Source organism: Bos grunniens, chromosome 17 (assembly GCF_055505025.1).
Source record: "Bos grunniens cultivar Pamir isolate PY7600 chromosome 17, Bosgru_T2T1.0, whole genome shotgun sequence".
Classification (NCBI taxonomy): domain Eukaryota; kingdom Metazoa; phylum Chordata; class Mammalia; order Artiodactyla; family Bovidae; genus Bos; species Bos grunniens.
The window spans coordinates 64,268,555-64,289,461 of NC_141181.1; the positions used below are offsets into that span (position 1 = coordinate 64,268,555).

Consider the following 20,907-nt stretch of genomic DNA (forward strand, 5'->3'; position numbering starts at 1 on the left):
GCCTTCCGCCAGCTCTGGTATACAGTAGCGGTTCCTGCCCACGGCCCTCCTAAATGGAGTTCGTACTTCCGACTGTGTGGTTTTCCAGAGAGCACCAGGGCCACCTTCTGATTCCCAAAGGGGTTCATGGCCCCCCTGGCGAGGGTGCCCTGGCCCAGGGGCAGACACAAGGGGCAAGGGTCCTGGCCCCAGGAAGAAGTTGGTGGTGTGTCTTCTAAAGTTATGGACAAATCCAGACTCTATGAAGACTTTCATCAGCCAGAAACACTCCCCGCCCCCCAACTCTCTGCATTGGTTTTTCTTTCAGAAAATCCAAGGCCAGGGAGAAAGCATCGCTGAGGCCGCCTGGGCCCGCCCTCAGGGTTACCTTGCTCGTCCCGTCACCACAGTCTGGGCCCAGGGCACCATGATCTCCTTGAAACTGCCCTGGTCAAAGAATCCACTCTGCCAGGATCCCTTCAGAGCTGTGGGCAGAAGGGCAGAAGCTCAGGCCGGGGTCTGGTTGCTGAGGGCCCCCGGTGTCCACCTGGAGGGCAGACTCCTCTGCCCTCTCTCTAGGACAGCCTGACGTTGACAGCCCAGATACCTTTGTTCCTGGAAAACAACAACACTTCCCCTGCCCAGCCCCCAACACACAAAACCAGGGCTGCCAAACGATACGCCGAATCCGGAAGTCAGTCCATACAGAACACCCACCACACGAACCTCCCTCAACGCCAAGCACAAGGAGACCCTGGTCACAGCCTCTGCAAAAAGAGCAGGTGGCTGCCTTCGGAAGGCACGATTTCAGAAGGGACCATCTACTCTGAAAAACACTCATCCCGGACCTGGGGGCTGCAGCCTCAAAACCGTTACACTGCGAAGAACGTGTTCCATTGAGAGACAGAGAGGCAGAGAAAGGGAGAGTGAACAAGCGGATGTCAGTTGCGGCCGTCCTGGGGAGGACGCGGTGCCTGGGATCCACACCGCGCTGTACGTGTCTGTGGTTTGGACACGAGGAGGCAGGTAGCAGGAGAGATCTCACTTTGCAGGAATAGCGGGGCTGGGCCCCTGGGAGCAAAGCACCCCAGCCTCAGGGTCTGCCTGGGGGCCGGCCCTACTAGCTGGAGCAAATGGTCGGTAACATATCAGACGTTTTTAAAAATCAAGCTAAAGCCAGTGCTCGCAGGTGAGAAAGCCTAAGAGAAGTAGCAGAGGAGGGGAACAGGCCACGGGGCATCTTTCGCTGGTGGAGCTGGCATGCTCCTGGCGGCACCTCCCTTGCCCCACGCAGCTGGAAGGAGAGGCCGAGTTCTAAAAGGGGCAGCACGTGAAATTCTAGACTCGGGATTGTGGCAACAGGGGCAGCTCAGCTTTCCAGTTCTGTCCTGGTGGCTCAGAATGTAATCAGATACCTCCATGAGGCCAACCTGTCCCTTTGGGGGACGGGGACAGGGAGGGAGGGAGGGAGAATGTGGGCACGTGCAAGCACGTGCGTGCACACGGGTGTGTTTGGATATATGTGTGCACACCCACGTGTGTGTCTACAAACGGAGCTGCAGAAGAGGCAAAGTTGCTCGTCCTGGGTGAACTCATGGAGAGCTACCTTATGAAGGTTTAAGCCAAACAGAAAGAGAGAGGGACAGAGAGAGAAGCGCTCTTCTCTCTGAAACCCTGAGGTTGCAGCCCGAGTTGCCACCTATGTGACCACATCTGGGGCAATTTCGGGGAAGGAGGTCATGACCTCTGCTGCTTCTCACCTCCATCCATCAGCTCCAGAAACCGGAGGCTGTTCCCACCCCTTCTCGGTCATCAGCTTGGGAAAAGCACAGAGAAAAATCTCCATTCTTCCACCCCTTTTTGCATTCGACCTCACGTGTATCCCTTGGCGATAATCTTCTACTGACTCATTCTTTTATCTTGGTGGCAGAAAAGAAACCCCAAAACCCAGGGCTCGGACTAAACCCCGGAGGGACCTACTTGGGTGAGGTCTTCCTGCAAGCAGCCACCGGGGGTCGTAGGGCCCGCGAGATGGTTGGAATTCAATTTCTCTGTCAATGGGGTCCTTGGGTGTGACGACTGGGACTGGGCTGCGATTATCCTAGGAAAGAAAGTCAGGTCTCCCACTCGGTCCTTCAGGCTCGTCAATAATGTCTGCAATTCACTCTTTGCCCTCCTCTCCCCTTCCAACTATGGTGATGCCTGGCTACGTGGCAGAAGCCCAACCCAAAGTAGGTCATCATCACAATTAGGAGTAGCATTTGGCTGAGGGCCTGCCAAGCGCTGAACTCCACACATCATGTCACTGAGCCATCAGTGATAACACCCTGGGATGGGTGCCATTGTTACTCCCACTTTACAGATGAGGAACCTGAGGCTTAGAAAGATTAAGAGATGGTCCTGAGGTCTCATTGCTACGAGAAGGAAGCCAGAAATCAAATCCAGCCTGACTGCAAAGCCTGAGGATTCTCTGTTGTCCGTGTTACCTCTTTTGATGACAGGCAATGTCACCTCTTTCTAAAGGATAGACACACAGCCTCCATACAAAGTCATCAAAAAAAAAAAAAAAAAGCAAATAACAGTGAGTACAGGGCTGGGCATCAGAGAGGGAAGGAGGGAAGAGAAAAGAAAAATTAACCCTAGACAGGATTTCAGTGTTACCTACTCCCTACCCTTCCACACCATTTGGCAAATGAACCAGATAACAGAGTCTTCCAGGCTCCAAGCTTCAAGAGGCGGGGGCGGGGGGAAGGATACTGCACCTTTGGCATATAGGACAGCCATTCCAGGATGGTACAAACACCCTCAAAGTCATCTGGCACGGTGACATGCGAGACGCCATTGTGATGCATGATCTGCACACCGCCCAGCTGGTTGTTGGACGTGTAAACGTCTCTGCCCAGGACCTGCTTTGACATGACACGGTTAGCAAGGTCCTGCCCGACCTGGGGGCCTTCCATCTGTTCAGATGGTCCTCAACCCTGGCTGCAAGTCAGAATCACCTGGGAGCTTTCAAAAGTCCTGATGTCCAGGCTGCAGGCAGCCAGACCAATTACATCAGAATCTCAGGTATCTGTTGTTTTTTTTCAACTTCCAGATAATTCCATTATGCAGCCCAATTTAAGAACCAGAGATCCACCTGGTGACTGGTCATCTCCAGGCAAAACCCAACCTAGTGTTGCTGATGGAGCAGGTCTGCAGTGGGGCCAGAGAACTTTGTATTTTTATCATGATCCCAGGTAATGCTGATGCTGCTGGTTCAGGGGCCAGACTCTGAGACCCACTGTGGGATTTTTAGCAGACCTGATGTTAGGGAGGCCTTACAGCATTGTGGAAGGCATTTCAAGACAGTAAACAGTCACACGAAACTGTGTTCACTAGGAGTCTAACTATGTAAAGACATGAGATGAGAGGAAAACTACACAAAAACTACAGTAGGGACAAAATTACTTTTTTTGTTTTTTTGGTCTTTTCCCAATTTTCTGCAATGTGTAATGCTATTTTAATAAGTTTTAAAATTTAAATTACAGTAACACAGAGAATTAGTTCCACCAGAAGAGCCTAACACATACATTGTTGCTGTTAAGTCACTCAGTTGTGTCGGACTCTTTTTCAACCCCGTGGACTGTAGCCCGCCAGTTTCCTCAGTCCATGGGATTCTCCAGACAAGAATACTGGAGTGGGTTGCACTGGAGTGAGAAATGGCAATTTCATTCTCCGGTGGATTTTCCTGACCCAAGGATTGAACCTGCATCTCCTGCTTTGTAGGCAAACTCTTAACGCTGAGCCACCAAGGAAGCCCAATACACACCTATATGTATGTATGTATCTATCTATAATATATGTTAGCTCATAAGAGGCCCATATAACTGCAAAATGAAAGAACAGCTCTCATAATAGCAGGGATGGAACTGGCTTCTTTTTTCCCTTTTCTTGCTGCATCATGTAGCTTGTGGGATCTTAGTTTCCCAACCAGGGATTGAACCCGGGCCCTCAGCAGTGAGAGTGTGGAGTCCTAACCGCTGGACCACCAGGGAATTCCTGGAACTGCTTTCATGCTGAGAAAAATTCCCCACTGGGGACACTGGGAATGTCAGAATGAGCCCGCCCCCGCCCCTACACGTCCACTCCCCGGCTGTCCCTTCAAGGTGGTCACCTTATTGAGCGCCGTCGCCCCCGTGAGGATGATGTGGGAATTCTCCACCTGGATCACTCGCTGGCCCAGCCTCACCAGGTAGGCCCCAATCCCGAGGGCCCGGCAGCTCACCTGTGGAGACAGGACCCCTCCTGCATTCCTCAGGGCCAGTGCCCCGCCCCCCACAGCGGGGACGGTCCAGGAGCCACTGGGCATGAGCGGAAGCTCAGCTTGGCCACGGGCATCCTGATCGGTGGCCGGACAGCGTGGGCTCAAGCCTGTCCTTCAGGCTGCCTGACCTCGACCGAAAGAATGGGGCTAGCGAGGAAGAGTGTTGTAAAGACACACGCAGACGTGGAATGTTCTGGCTCTTACTTCAAGAGGCATCTCTGTGGTTCTTCTGAGTTTGGTCATTCCCAAGACACTGCATGCATTCACACAATGAAAGGAAGCCTAGGAGGGCGGGTGAAACTGGGAAAAAATGATCGAGGTCTGTGTCCAGTTAACAGTGTCGTGCCAATGTCAGTGTCCTTGTTTTGATCACATACGACAGTTACACGAGACTCTATCACACGGGAGCTGGACGAGGGGCACCCACGACCTGCCTAAACTATCTCGTAACTTCCGACGCAGAACTATTTCAAAATAGGAAGATTTATACAGGCAGACCTCATTTTATTGTACTTCATGGATACTGAGGTTTACTTACTTATTTATTTTTTAACAAAGTTTGTGGCAATCCTGTGTGTTAGATGAGGGTTAGCATTTTTTAGCCATAAAGGATTTTAAAATTAAAGTGTATACATCTTTAAAAGACATAATGCTACCGCAGACTTAACAGACGACAGTACAGTATAAACGTAACTGTTACATGGATTGAGAAACCAAAAAATCTGTGTGACTTTATTACAATCTCCACTTCAATACTATATTCATTCACTTTACCATAGAGGTCTGGGACCAAACTGCGACATCTCTGAGGTGAGCCTGTCTGTGTATATATATATAAATTAGAGATATGTAAATGTATATCTATTTTGGAATATATAAAAATATTCCTTTTTATATCCTTCAAAAGAAAATGACATATTTTGGAATATGTAAATACATATATGTCTTTTTATTTTGAAATAGGTATGAAACATACATAATGACACCTACACGATACGCCCAAGGAAGACACTCAAGGCCAGCATTTTCCACCTTGGAAACTGAAGAGCCAAGACGAAGGGTAAAAGTCAGGACTTGAGTGACAGTTTACCACTGAAGAGAACTATTACTACGACTCCAACAGAAACAGAAGATATTTCTGTAAAGGCCACACTAGGGAATGAGAAGACAGTCACTTCGTATCAGTTAAAATTAGATAAAAGTTCTTTTTTTTTTTTTTTCCCACACTGCTGGGCATGCAAGATCTTAGTTCCCTGACCAGGAACTGAACCCGTGCCCCCTTGCAGAGAAAGTGTGGAGTCTTAGCCACTGGGCCACCAGGGAAGGCCCAAAAGTTCTTCTAAATACTCAATATCTTTTAAAGAAGAAGAGATTGAATCCTGATTCAAGCCAACCAACTATAATAAGACATTTTGAGATAACTATGAAAACTGAAGCCAAGCTGAGTTCTGACGATATAAAGAATTGCTGTTGATATTGTTGGGTGTAATAGTATCATGGTTATGTTATTAAAAAAAAAAAAAGAATGGGAGAGCATTTGTCTAGCAAAGAGCCACACTATGGTACTTACAGATGGAAAGATATAAGTGGAGGCTGCTTTAAAATATTCCAGAACAGCGGGCAGATAGGCTGAGGATGCAGGAATGGTTACACGCTGACAACTGTTGGAGCCGGTGATGAGTACATGGGGCTCATTATCAATTCTCTTTACTTTGGCAACTTTTTTTTACATTTATTCTTACTTGGAGGATAATTGCTTTAATTATGTTGTGTTGGTTGTTTCCATACAGCAAGGTCAATCAGCCATCAGAAAACACACGTGCCCTCCCTCTGACCCTCCCTCCCACCCTCTACCCCAGCCCACCCCTCTGGGTTGTCGCAGAGCGTTGAGTTGGCTCCGTGTCATGCACCAGCTTCCTGCTGGCTATTGTACGTATAGGAATGTATAACACGTGTCTCAGTGCTCCTCAATTCCTCCCACCCTCCCCTTGCCCTGCTGTGTCCACAAGTCTGCTGTGCCTGTGTCTCTATTCCTGCCCTGCAAATGGGTTCATCAGCACCAGCTTTCTAAATTCCATACATACGCGTTAATATATGATACTTGCTTTTCTCCTTCTGACTTACTTCACTTTGCATGACAGGCTTTTCCTGATTAAAGTTTTCATAATAAAAAGTTGAGTTGGAAAAGAAAACGGGCGGGGACTCACCATGCTGATGGTGACGATCTCGTCGTAATCCTGGGAGGTCTCCCCAGCAATCATGCCTGAGCCCCTCAGGTTCTCTACGCCCAGGCCCTCCTCCTTCCCAATGATGTCCGTGATGACATACCTTCAGGAACCAAACGAGAGTTACAGACTGAGCTCCAGCCTAGGACAATCCAAGGCTGATGTGCTTCCCAAGGACCCGGAGAAGGAAGGCTGAGCAAGGTGAGGGACTGGAGGGTGAGAAAGCAGCCAACGGCGAGATGAAGGCAGGGGTCTAGGACCCTCACGATTGGCCCTCAAGTTTCCAGAAGGGCAAGTACAGCCTCGATGATGATCACCCCTCCAACCAAAGAGAAAGTCTGCTGATTCAGAGCGTGTCCTAACAAAGCATCACCCATGCCCTGCACTCCTTCGGAGACAGTCTAGAACAGCCTTTGGTCTGCAGAGAGGTGGGCGTGTGCCCGGGGAAGGCATTCGGCTCATGACCGACCAATCATGGCCACGGAAGTCCACCGCACAGCCGAGCCTCCCTGATGACCCGAGGCGGAGCTGCTGTGTAATAACAGAAGTGCACAACAAACGCAGAAGCTGAAGCACCCCAAACCATCCCTGCCTCCTGGTCTGTGGAAAAATCAGTCCCTGGTGCCAAAAAGGTTGGGTCAGGCCCTAACCCGTTAGGGATTCACAAGGCATTTCAGTGCATTAAATGCTTTGAGAAGGTCTGCAGTAAAGATGCTTGTTGGATCTCATCTAACCCAGTGTTTCCGAAACTTACTTGACTATGGAAAATCTTCCCACCACCGCCCCCCCACCACCCAAAATCAATGACTAACATCCCAGGAAACTCAGCCTGGGAAATTTTGATTTAAATCAGAATCTGATTTTAAAAACCTACAACCTTCCCTGGAAACGACACCAGTATCGCCCTTGACGTTCTCATGGAGCAGACCCTGTCCACGTCTTCCCAGCCCACCCAGTGAGTCAGTTTGGCTCATTTGGTCATAAAATGTGAGCCCGCAAGCTCTGGGGACATGCAGGAATCCAACCTAACTGTCCCCGAGTGATGTGCTGTTTTTGTGAGAGATGTGCCTCATGTGGGGACAGCAAGGATGGGGTCACCCTAAAGGGGGCCCCAGGTGTCTGAGCTGTCAGTGCCCACAATGGAAGCTGGGGGGACCCTCTGTACAAACACCCCCACCTGCTTGAGAAACTGTCAGCAGCCCAGAGGCAGATTCCCCACGAGCAGCTGAGATGAACCACAGTCAGAACATGGGAGCTGCCTGCTAAGTTATTTACCTGGATTCTCCATCTTCCTCCACGTGTTTACAATGGACGGAGTTCAGGGAGCTGATTCTGGTGTAGTCTTGAGGGGTCAGGTACAGGTATTTAATTCCCTTAAAAACATGTAAATACTTCAATGAGGCTATTAGTCCAGCTCTGTGTACTCAACAGCCACTGTTTTTAGTGCCAACACTGTGTTTGAAGGATGCAGGAAGGACACTGTGTTAATAACAGTCACCTGTCTGATGTTAACAGACATCTGATGTTAACATATTAATAACACCAATTAACTGAACGTCTGCTCTGTGGTTGCCACTCACCCTTACCACACAACCTCACTTTTCCTCTGGCCATCTCTCTGATTCACTATCTGTTTGTTTTTAAATCTTTATTGAATTTGGTACAATATTGTTTCTGCTTTATGTTTTATTTTTTTGGCCCCCAGACACATGGGATCTTAGCTCCTCCACCAGGGATCGAGCCCTCGGCCCCTGCATTGATAGGGGGAGTTTTAACCACTGGACCACCAGGGATGTCACTGATTCAGTGTTGTTTAATCATCTTTTCATTCTCTCTCCCCAAAGGAGCCTTTCAGATACTTCTTTTTCCCTGATTACCAACCCCTTTGCCCCAGTCAAGTTTTATTATAGATATACTGGTTATGTAATAAATGTATGCATATGTGTGTGTGCACTTCTACATGAAAATAATACTTTTTGTCCCTTTTGGGGGGACAATACCACCTCCTTGAGAACCTGTGCCGTGGTTGCAAAGAATGCCTCTGTTCCCTGCATTTTCACATCACAAGATATGTGTTTTTCTTTATTCATTCTGCCTTTTATAATGTCCTGAGGTCTTCTGGATGAATTGTAAGAACTTCCTGAGGCCAGGGATTATATACCACTCACCTCTGCATCCTTGGTATGTACTGTGTTCAGAAGATGCTCAGTATGTATTGATATTAAGTACATGTTTATATAAGAAATAACTATTTTCATTATTTTTCTCCAAGGATCCTTCTGAGAGCTTCTGAAGTAGCTCAGTGGTAAAGAATCCGCCTGCCAATGTAGCAGACACGGGTTTGATCCCTGGGTTGGAAAATCCTCTGGAGAAGGAAATGGCTGCCCACTCCAGTATTCCTGCCTGGAGAATCCCATGGACAGAGAAGCCTGGCAGGCTATAGTCCATGGGGTCACAAAGAATCAGACATGACTGACTAACACTTTCAGAGCTCTATGAAGTGACTACTACGATTATTCCCACTTTACAGATAAGGAACCTGAGCCATCTGCTCGTGGCGAAGAAGGAGTGAGGGCTCCCAGGTGGCGCTAGTGGTAAAGAAGCCGCCGTAAGGAAGGCAGTTTCGACCCCTGGGTGAGGAAGATCCTCTGGGGAGGGCATGGCAGCCCACTCCAGTATTCTTGCCTGGAGAATCCCACGGACAGATGAGCCTGGCAGGCTACAGTCTATGGGCTCGATGGCAAGAGTCGGACGTGCTGAGTTTGGACTTAGTGACCAAACCACCACCACCACGTGTGTCTGTGCCGTCTAAGAGCAAGACTTTTCTCCCCACTCCCTTAGAGGTGCTGTCACGCCCTCGGAAAACACAGCAGGAGCCAGGTGGGATCACACTGCCACGCCAGCTTTGCGCGGTACCTTGTGGGGGTCTTCCGGGTCCACCCAAGCCACCTGGAACATGTGCTTGATCTCCTCTGCCAGGCCGATACGGGCCCCACTGTTGGCCGCGAGGTAGACTCTGGGGATGCCCTCGGCCCGGGCCAGCTCGGACGCCCGCAGGTACAGAAGGTCTTCTCCGGGGCCGAAGGATCCGATACGGAAGGTGATGTCATTGCTGATGAGGATAATGTCACGCCCTTCGGGGTACTCGAGGGTCTTAAACGTCATTTTGAAGGCCACCATGCCCACCTGGAGAGGAGATGAGTGCACAAGAAAACAGGTTTGCTTCTTCAGGGAGGAAGAAGATTTTTAAGTTGTTTTTTTTTTTTTTTTTAATGTGGACCATTTTAAGAGTCATTATGGAATTTATTACAATATTGCTTCTGTTTTATGTTTTGTTTTTTCGGCCATGAGACACGTGGGATCTTAGTCCCCCGACCAGGGATCAAACCCGCACCCCCTTCACTGGAAAGTGACAGTCGCTCAGTCGTGACCAACTCTTTGCGACCCCATGGACTGTACAGTCCATGGAATTCTCCAGGCCAGAATACTGCAGTGGGTGGCCTTTCCCTTCTCCAGGGGATCTTCCCAACCCAGGGGTCGCACCCAGGTCTCCTGTGTTGCAGGCAGATTCTTTACCAACTGAGCCACCAGGGAAGCCCTTCCTACACTGGAAAGCAAAGTCTTAACTACTCAACAGCCAGGGAGGTTCCTAGGGAGAAAAATTTTTTAAAGGGTGATTCCAGCCAGGAGCTGGGTTCTGTGGGTTTGCTTTTTTTTTTAATTTTATTGAAGTATAGTTGCTCTACAATGTTGCGTTAACTTCTTCTGTAGAGCAAACTGACTCAGTTCTTTACCTCATTTCCTCCAGGAAGTCGGTTCATCTCCACCAGCTGGCCCTGTGGATCCAGCACAAGTTCGGTGTACGTCAGGATGTCTTTGGGGTACTTGTCCGGAGAGGGCCACATTTTAAAAAGAGCCTGCAGAGAAGGGAGGAAAGAGAAAAGCTGAAGTTGCCAGTAAGGAAGTACATTTTCTAGGGCTGCCTTTCTTTCTTAATCGCAAACTATTTAAATCACGCAGCAAAAACATGCAGAAAAAATAAATACCCGTGCATCTATCTTGCAGTTTTGTCAAATCATAATTTCTCCAAAGTTGCTTTAAGAATTTTTTAAAAAGAAATAATAGAAATGCAGCTGAAGCCCCTGGTGTGCTCCTTCCCATCTGTCCCTCCCTCTGCTCCCCTCAGGTAACCATTATCCTGAACTTGAAAGAAAGTGAAAGTTAGTCACACAGTTGTATCCAACTCTTTGTGATCCCATGGATGTAACCTGCTCAGCTCCTCTGTCCATGGAATTCTCCAGGCAAGAGTACTGGAGTGGGTTGCCATTTCCTTCTCCAGGAGATCTTTCCAACCTGGGGTTTGAACTCGGGTCTCCTGCTTTGCAGGCAGATTCTTTACCAGCTGAGCCAGCAGGGAAGCCCATCCTGAACTCAGTGTCAGTCAAGTCCTCTGTATGTGTTTATGTCTTTATCTCATCATATGTGCAGACATTAAAACATGTAGCATTATTTTGCATGACTTCTCTTTTAAATAAATGGTGTCACACCAGACATGTCCTTCTACAACTTATTTTTCCAACTCTCCAGTATAGTTGAGAGATTTATCCATGTTGATAAATTTAGCTCTGGTTTATTCCTTTTCCCTCATGTTCAGTTTTTCATGGCATGAATATGTCACAATTTATTTACTCATAATTTTTAGTAGAAACGTTTAGCTTTCCAATTCTACAGTACTACCGATAATGCTATAATGAACATTCCTATGGTCTTTTTACATGGGTATATACCTAGGAGTGGAATTGCTGGGTCGTAGCATATGTGAATCTTCAGTTTTCCTAGATATTATCAAATTGCTTTACAGTAAGAATGTGTGAGAGCTCCTTTGCTCCATATACTTGTCCACATCTGGTTTTGTCAAATATTTTCATGCTTTCCCATCTGCTGGGTGTGAAATCATGCTGTGATTTTTTTTTGCTGTGATGTTGATCTGTACTTAACTGACTGTCACCTAGGTGAGCACCTTAAAATATATTGATCAGAGTTTCTCTTACATAATATTGTTCTAATCTCTTGCTGGTAACAGACATCGAAACATATTCTCCCAAGCTGGGGTCTTTTTAAAAAAAATTAATGTATTTTAATTGGAGGCTGATTACATTACAATATTGTGGCGGTTTTTTGCCATACATAGACATGAATCAGCCATGAGTGTACATGTGTCCCCTGATACTGAACCCCCCTCCCACCTCCCTCCCCACCCCATCCTTCTGGGTTGTCCCAGAGCCCCAGCTTTGGGTCCCCCAACCTGGGGTCTTTTTACATAAATAACTTTTAAATTTTAATGTAGTCAAATTTGTGGGGTTTTCCTATGCTTATGCTTTTAACTCACTCCAAGTGGTTTTAATCTCTTGAAATTTATTTTTGTACACCAGATGAGGTAGAAATAAAAATTTATTTTCCCAATTAGATAAGAAACGTCTTTGTATCTTTTCGTGAGATGTATTCCCCTTCATTCACAATTCCACCTCTGCATTCTGTCAAGGCTTTGTTTATAAGCGGGTCTGATTCTAGACTCTATTCTGTTCCATCGGTCTATCTGTTTAGCTCCATTACAATAATATTATGCATTACATATTAAGTACATTACATTATTAAGTACATTACATTATTAAGTACAGCTGCTTGAAAAGTGACTTATTTTAACGGATGGCTAAGACAAGTTCCCCAGATTATTTTTTTCAAAATTGCTTTTGCTATTCACAAACTTTTACTTTTCCTATGAACTTTCAAGTTACACCCACAACTCCAGAATTATACTGAATATATTATGTGGGGAACTATTATCTTTACAATATTGACTCTTCTGATCATTCATAAGCACGATGTATCTCTGTTTATTTAGGCTTAAAGCACTTCCATAAAGTTTCAAAATTTCCCCTATGTTTTTTTTAATTTATTCCTTGTATGTTTTTTAAATTTATTCCTAGGGAAACTTTAGAGTTGATCTTAATATTGTAAACAGCATTTTTCCAATTAGATTTTAGAATTATTGTTTGTCTATGAGAGCACAATTAATTTTTGTATACTGATCTAGCTGGAGAAGGGAATGGCAACCCACTCCAGTATTCTTGCCTGGAAAATCTCATGGACAGAGGAGCCTGGTGGGCCACAGTCCATGGGGTTGCAGAATCAGGCACGACTGAATGAATAAGCATGCACTTGTATCTAGTAATCTTGCTGTATTCTCTTGCTATGTCTTCAAATCCTCTTGGATTACTTGTATAGGCATCTTATCATCTACAAAAAACACCACTTTGCTTCTTTCTATTCTTGTATCTGAACTCCAGTTTTTTAAAAAAAGGTGGAACAGATGGAGTAATTCAATTCCACTAATGCTTATAATCTATATTTTCTATTTCTTCTTGAGTTAGTTTTGATAAGATGTATCTTTCTGGGAAATTTTCCTTTTCATCTGTTCTCAAATTTATGGGTAGTCCACAGTACTCTTTCGTTATCTAAAAGAAAAGTGGATGGATTTATTTTTGATGTGTCTGCTTCTTATTCTTGTGGCCCATGATGTCCAAGGCAGGAGGATACAGACAATAACATTCTTAATCATAAAAGTTTCCATTTATTAAAATAGCCTCTGCTGCTACTGCTGCTGCTGGTAAGTCGCTTCAGTTGTGTCCGACTCTGTGCGACCCCATAGACGGCAGCCCACCACGCTCCCCTGTCCCTGGGATTCTCCAGGCAAGAACACTGGAGTGGGGTGCCATTTCCTTCTCCAGTGCATGAAAGGGAAAAGTGAAAGTGAAGTCGCTTAGTCGTGTCCTCTACTGAATACTTAATATGTATTTCTTACTACAACCTTGGGAGGTAGGTACTAATTATTATTCTCATTTAACAGAGGAGAAAAGAGAGGCCCCGAGAGGTGAAGGAACTTGCCTGGAGACACACAGGAAGCAAAGGACAGATGTGGGATTCAAGTCCAGGACTTCCTGACCCTAAACAGCAGCTTTTCCTACTACCTTGCATCTCATGCCTAAAGTGCATGGATGCTTTCCTGTCTACAGTAGAAGTCCACAGGCTCAGTTTCATGAATGTCATTCACAAGGCAACGGAGAGGATGTACAAAGGCATCCTTATCACCAATGCCAGTGTGTTCAGTTTCCTTGAAAGGCGCTTCTATGTAAAAAAACATAGGCATAGAAGACATACTTGAAGGAAGTATCCAGTATATATTCTGTGTCCAGTGTATACTTCAAAATTCATCAAAACATAAAACATTCTTTTTTTTAATTCATCAAAGGTAGTGACCCCATCCTCTTCCTCATGGTCTATCCACCCTTAAAATGGTGCCTGGCTTATGGCAAGTACTTAATATAAGCAGTAACAAGACCAGGAGGAAATGGTAAGCAATTTGTCTTTAGTATATGGAACTAGGAGTTACTTTTTTATTCCTTCCACTCTCCTCTGTTGTCCAAAGTTTCTATATTATATTCTTTTTACCACTGGGATGAAATAAGTCTTGTTTTAGAAAAATATACTACAAAGTCATTCCCAGTATTAGTTTCTTTTCGTTTATGAAGACTGTTTTTTAGAGTGAGGTCTTTAGAAAAGTAACTGAGAATGGAGATTGTGGATGCTGGTGGAGTCTCTAAAGGGGGACCCCCGGCAGTGCTGAGTCTCAGTCCCAGGACTTACCTGCCTGAACATTTCTGGGAAGTCATACACATAGGTGGTACCCAGGGACTGGGCCTGGAATCGCTTGGCCTGAAGCAGATCCTTGGTGACGTAGGGAGTGTTGATCAGCATCCCATGCTGGGGGCCTTGCTTGTTGCCAAAGGAGTGAAACAAGATCTGGACCAGAAAGAGAAAATCAGAGAGTGAGGGAGGCAAGTCTCAGAGAACCACACTCCTGCTCAATTTATTTCTTCCTGCTCCTCAATGAAAATGCGAAGAGGGAATGCTACTCAGCCTTAAAAAAGAGCAAAATAACGCCATTGGCCGCAACATGGATGGGCCTAGAGATTATCATGCTAAGTGGAGTAAGTCAGAAAGACACCACATGGTATCACTTCTGTGTGGACTCTAACATATGACACAAAGGAACTTTTCTGAAACAGACACAGACCCGCGGACGTGGAGGAGAGGCTTGGGCCTCTGCTCTGACGCGACTTCTGTGACCCAGCCCGGCCTTACGTTTCCAGATCTGGGGTCGGTCACTTCCTTGTAGAGGCTGATGTCCAGGTAGTAGCCTGACTCATTGGTGATGAAGAGGCGGATGGGGATGGCGCTGTCGGCGGTGGTCTGGCGGATGTTGATCTTGACCTCAGCCTGGAGCACGCGGAGCTTCCAGAGCCGGCTGCCGTAGCGCATCACCATGGACCGCACCGACTCCTCAATCTGCAGCAAACCACAGCGGTGCAACTTCAGAACCTAGACTGCACACACTCCTAACAGTTCTCACTCTGATGATGACAGAATGGTGAGGTATACCGAATGCAAAATGCACTGATGTATACAGCGGAGTGATATGTTGCGTGTATCATCGTTAGCTGATAAGAAGCAAAGGCATCTTCGACTTAAGCTCAGTATCTCGCTCTGTCCCCACAGTTACCCAGAGAGGCTAGCATTTTTGTCCCCTATTGACAGAGGAGGAAACTGAGGCTGTAAGAGCTAGTGCTCCTATGTTACACCGTCTTCCTCTCCTTCATGTATCCCAAGACTAAGCATTTTCTCTTCTGGGAACGACATGAACTGATAGAGCTGGGGAGTCAGCATGAGCCTCTGCACCCCCCACATGCCAACCCGATGGACTGAAAGGACTTATTTCATCCCAGAATCGCCATCACAAACTGCCGGCTTGTGAGGAACCAGCCATGGAGGATGGTTGGGTCACAGACCTCAAGTGCTCACCTGCTCCCCCACCCACAGGCAGCCCATAACAGAGCCTGGAACCAGGGAGAGGCCAGAACTGTGTTTTGCAAAGGACATTCTATTCTAGGCATCCGCATTTCCCAAAAAGTGAAGCATGCCCATGGAGGGGGAACATCCTTAGGGACAGTCCTCAGGGGGTGGCTGGAATATGGCTCTAGAATTAATTGATGGAAGCTTTGTGCTCCACCTGCAGCAATCGAGGCTCAGACACGCATGTATGCACCCTACAACTCGGGTCTCGCACACCGGGAGGCAATACCGCGAAGCAGGAGGGTCCCAGGGAAGGTGAACCCCCAGAGCCTGGTGAGGGCCCTGCGCGCCGAGGGGAGACCTTGGAGGGGTCCATGATGACGGTGGGCACGAAGTTGAGGAAGATGTGGTTGCAGTCTGTGCGCACGCTGGTGTTGTTGAATGCCACCTCCAGCTCGTCCATGGCCTCCAGGAGCAGCCGCTCGCCCTCGTTCTGGAGGTACTCGAAGGAGGCTTCCTGTCAAAGTGGGAGGGGGCAACCGCTAAGGCCAGGGGTGCAGGGCTCAGAGTCAGGGAGAGGGGAGAACAGCCCCTCCTCCGAAAGGTGTGCCCAGTAAGACAGCAGAGCCCCACCTCCAGAGGCAAAGAAATGTTCAAGGCCGTCTCGTGTACACGGCACCTCTTTTATTTTCTGTGTTTTCTGCTGTGCTGACCCCAGAGGGGTCTTACAGTCTCTTGCAAGATATTGTAAACAACTCTCCCATGAGCCCTTGCTTTTCAGGCAAACCAACCAATCCAACCAATCCACGGTCCACACCCCGCTACTCCTCATCAGGTTCACGCCCCAGGCTACTGTCCTGGGGCCCTAATCACCCCAGGGCCAGGCATCAGACAACGAGACAGCCCCTATGTTCAGAGCCTGCTGAAATCACTCAAGCCAGCCACTGCCAAGTCTGCCTGCCACCTCACCTGGTCCTTCCTGTGAAACTCACAATAAAGCCCCCTGTCCACGAATCCCCCCTCCCACGGCCTCCTGAGCAGCCCTGGCACTTCCCCACGTGGTCCCCATGACAAAGAGTGCCCCCTCCCCTTGGGATCTGTGAGTGACAAACCATCTTTTCAACAACCATCTCCTGGTTTGTTGGCCTTCCCTGGTAGCTCAGCTGGTAAAGAATCTGCCTGAAATGCGGGAGACCTGGGTTCAATCTCTGGGTTGGGAAGATCCCCTGGAGAAGGGAATGGCTGCCTACTCCAGTATTCTGGCCTGGAGAATTCCATGGACTCTACAGTTCATGGGGTTGCAAAGAGTCAGACACAAGTGAGCGACTTGCACTTACCCGGATAATCATAAAAGCTATTAGAACATCTGAGGCAGAAAAACACTGAGATTAGCTTAGCACTCATCACTAGAGGATTCCTTAAAAACATTGCATACACATGATACCTCCGTGCTAGGGGACTGCAGGGAGGGGATCATCTTCATTAACATAGAACGAGGTCTACAGTAAAAACCAATTCTTTACATGGTATGTCCAGCCTGAGCTGGAACCTTCTACCTACAACCCAATTCAAATACACATATGGAATGAGGCCTACAAAGGGTCACCAACAGGGCTGACCCCTGAGTGGCAGGATTCTGGGTCCTTTTCTTTTTTTGGCCAAGCCACGCAGCGTGTGGGATCTTAGTTCCCCGAACAGGGATCGAACCTGTGCGCTCTGCATTGGAAGCAGAGTCATAACCACTGGACCACCAGGGAAGCCCCTCCTTGATTTTTGGAAGTATTCTCAGTATTGCTTGCAATCTTCACAGGATAGTCATGAATTACTCTTGTAAATGAGAGAAACAAGGGGATATGATGGTACACTCAATCAACAAATACAAAAAAAGCCCCTTAACAAACCAGGATCTGTCTTTTCTATCCTCCTGATTCTCTCATGCAGACACATCTCCGTGATGGAACAAAGAATCCTCACGTTACACCATGAAAGTAAGCCGCTATTACCTCCTGTCCCCTCTAGACTGGGCTGTCGGTCACAAGGCCAGGGCTGTGGGTGCCCCGTTCACCCTGCGATCCCCGCGTGCAGCCCAGGCCCTGCCCCGCGTGGGACTCAATCCTGCCAAGGCCGGCCCCCGAGGGACAAGTTCAGGGGGAGACACAAACACCCGCTGACACTGACCTTGGTGATCAGGTCTGAGTGCCTGATGATGACCCGGATGAAGAACCTGTGGTCCGTGACCTCGGCGCCCTCCTTCACTCTGGCGGCACCCAGGTACAGGTGCATCTTGTGGTTGGCGCAGGGCATGGCGGTCACGTCGAAGTTTCGCAACCGGCTGAGCTCCAGCTGGAAGGCCAGGGCCGGCTCCAAGTGACGGTAGATGCGATCTTCTGCAAACTGCGGGCCGACCAGGGAGAGAAAACAGATGGACACACAGACACACGTGGAGCTGGACACTGAGGCGGCATGCCTGCTTGATCCACGCCCTGTCCTGCACGCCCCCTGGCGCTGCGGGTTTAGTGCTCAGGAAAGAGGCAGTCATGGTGTCCTCTAGCGTGAGTCCTCTAGCGTGAACTCGAGAGATTGGAGAGTTGAGATTTTGCGAAGTTCCAGCAGAGAGGAAGGTCTTGTGCTGGTATAGGTCTCTCAGCCCTGGGGTAGCCCAGTGAGTCCCCAGCACCTCCTGGCCCACCAGGCTGTTTTCTGTGAGCCATGACACAGAGTGCTTCTCAAGAAGTCCCTGGTTTCCTTGTGGAGATTGGTCCCCAGAAGGAAGCGACTGATGGTGCTAGAGTTTTAACTGAAGAGGCTAAAGGAAGGATGGGTCTTAAGTAGTAAAGTGAGGCTCTGGATAGATTAAAATACTGTTTGCTGGATGCTGGGTCTGTGCTGGGAACAAGACCACCTGTTCTAGAACAGGGATGAGCAAACTTTTTCTCAAAAGGCCAGAGAACCGATGGAGTACACAGTCGGTCACAGCCACAGTCCGACTTCTGAATCCACATGCTCTGCGTCCGCAGATAAGGCCAATCACAGAGATTCCATCTGTGGTTGGGTGAATCCACGGATGTGGAAACCGCAGACATGGAGGGCTGAGTGTACTCGATTCTGCCTGATTCTACTGCTGGAGCCAGAAAGCCATAGGAGACAGCAAGAGATTAATAAGTAAGGCCTGTGTCCCAATCAAACTTTGGTTATAAAAACAGGGGGCTGGGGAATTTCCTGGTGGTCCAGTGGTTGAGACTCTGTGCCTCCACTGCAGGGGGCCTGGGTTCGTTTCCTGGTCAGGGAACTAGGATTCCACAAGCCATGCGTGGCATGGCCAAAAAACAAAACAAAAACCAACCAATCGATCCCTAAAAAACAGGGAGCCAGTTTGCAAGCCATAGTTTGCAAACCACTGTTCTAGAAGAATATAAACAAAAGAGGTTGGGAGACCTGTCTTACAGAGTTACAACAGCAAGTATAAAAATTCTCCAGGTGAGACAGAAATGTGTATAGCAAAGGCTGAAAGGGTAGGAAATGTGAGGTCTGAGGCCCACATACAAACACGGGGCTCTCACTGGAAATACCAGCCCAGAGGAAGGCTGGAGTCTGCACTTAAGTTGCACTTCTAGAATACAGGGATCATAAGGACTGGGGACAATATTCTTCCTGAATATCAAAGATCACAGGGAAGAGAGAACCACTTCATTGCTCTTCACCATACCTCATCTCTTGCTCTGAATGTGAAAAACTTGGGAAATTCTTTCTGCAAAAAAGACATATGAAAGACAATTAAGTCAAGCAAGACTTATTTAAATATTTATAGACTTGTTTTATGATTTTTAACCATTACCCAGGCCACTGCTAGAACAAATCATTTGGAAAGCCATCTCTCCTTTAGCCACCGATCTTTCCCACCCCAATCTACAGAGCAAACTTCAAATAAATGGCACCGAGTCTTGAAGAATGTAAAGAACTCAGATGCGCCGAGCATGGGACTGACCTCTTGGGCAATCAGGAATGTGATTCTTCGGAGTCCACACTCCACAAGGATGTTTTTCTGCATTAAAAACCAAACATACAATGGGATCATACTTGGTCACACAAAGGAATGAAGTCCGGATACATGTTACTACTACCTGGATGAACCTTGAAAACATGCCGAGTAAAAGAGGCCAGTCCCCAAAGGCCTCATATTGTATGAAATTCCACTTAGTTTATTGATAGGAAACACCCAGAATGAGCAAATTCACGGACAGAAAGTAGATTAGTGGTTTCCAAGGGCAGGGAAAAGGGTGTTGAGTTGAGGGAAAATGGGGTGGCTACTAATGGGTATGGGGTATTTTGGTGGGGGTGGTGAAAACGTTCTAAAATATAATGATCGTAATGATGGTTACACAACCCTATGAATATATTAGTAATCTCTCCTTACTGACCAGGGATATGATCCAGGATCCCCAGTGGATGAATGGAACCATGGATAATACCAAACCCTATATATAGTAGGTTGTTGGGTTTTTTTTCCTATACATACCTACAATAAAGTTTAATTTACAAATTAGGTACTGTAGCCCGCCAGGTTCTTCTTTCATGGAATTCTCCAGGCAAGAATGCTGGAGTGGGTTGCCATTCCCTTCTCCAGGGAATCTTCCTGATCCAGGGATCAGTCCTGCGTCTTCTGTATTGTAGGCATATTCTTTACCATCTGAGCCACCAGGAAAGCCCACAATAGGAGATTAACCACATAGAAAAATTATAGCCATTTACTGTAATAAAAGCTATGTGATTGTGGGCTCTCAAAATATTTTCTTGTAGCTTAATGCCTTTTCTGTCTTAACTAAGCACTTATCACTCACTGTGGCCATAATGTTTGCAGTTTAAGGGTACATTTCTTTTTTCCTCCTTCACAATTTCATGGCTAGAAGAGTCAGTCTTACTGTAGATCTTAGCATCTCATATGTTTTTTTTCCTGCCTTATTAAGTCAAGAACTTTCACCTTTTCATTTAAGGGAAGCACCCTATGGCTTCTCTTTGGCATATCCGAATTGCCAGCATCGCTACCCTTGTACTTTGGGGCATAATTAGGTAAAATTCGGGTGACTTAACATAACTACTGCAATACCATGACAACTGACGGGACAACCCAGCCACCTACTAAGTGACAAACGGTGGATGCGCTGGACAAAGGGATGATTCGCATCTGAGTCAGAGTGAGCAGGATGGTGCAATACTTCCTCATAGCAACTCAGAATGGCACACGACTCAAAACTGACAAATTGCCTATTTCTGGCATTTTCCATTTAATGTTCTTGGACTACAATTGGCCATGGGAAACTGAAACTAAGGAAAACAAAACTGCAGAAAAGAGGACTATGGTACCAAGAAGCACTGAACTGCACACTTTAAGTGGAGGAATGGTATGGTACGTAAATTATGTTCATACAGCTATTAAAATATATACACACACATTATTACACATGACACCACATGTTTATAAAACCAACC

The 20,907-nt window shown here is 47.2% G+C and overlaps 1 protein-coding gene across 18 annotated transcripts in view; it reads right to left on the reverse strand.

The window, feature by feature from the left end:
• ACACB (acetyl-CoA carboxylase beta) overlaps positions 1–20,907 on the reverse strand; it is a 130,502-nt gene that overhangs the window by 13,117 nt on the left and 96,478 nt on the right. For all 18 annotated transcript variants that reach the window (XM_086348418.1, XM_086348417.1, XM_086348412.1 and 15 more), the window contains 14 exons: positions 19,406–19,462; positions 19,127–19,168; positions 17,599–17,814; positions 15,782–15,937; positions 14,713–14,916; positions 14,215–14,370; positions 10,305–10,427; positions 9,427–9,696; positions 7,786–7,883; positions 6,493–6,613; positions 4,136–4,246; positions 2,742–2,885; positions 1,960–2,080; positions 368–464 (listed from right to left, as the gene is read on the reverse strand). In XM_086348418.1, the coding sequence (XP_086204544.1) occupies positions 368–464; positions 1,960–2,080; positions 2,742–2,885; positions 4,136–4,246; positions 6,493–6,613; positions 7,786–7,883; positions 9,427–9,696; positions 10,305–10,427; positions 14,215–14,370; positions 14,713–14,916; positions 15,782–15,937; positions 17,599–17,814; positions 19,127–19,168; positions 19,406–19,462 (1,916 nt within the window). The remainder of the gene's footprint in view (positions 1–367; positions 465–1,959; positions 2,081–2,741; positions 2,886–4,135; positions 4,247–6,492; positions 6,614–7,785; positions 7,884–9,426; positions 9,697–10,304; positions 10,428–14,214; positions 14,371–14,712; positions 14,917–15,781; positions 15,938–17,598; positions 17,815–19,126; positions 19,169–19,405; positions 19,463–20,907) is intronic.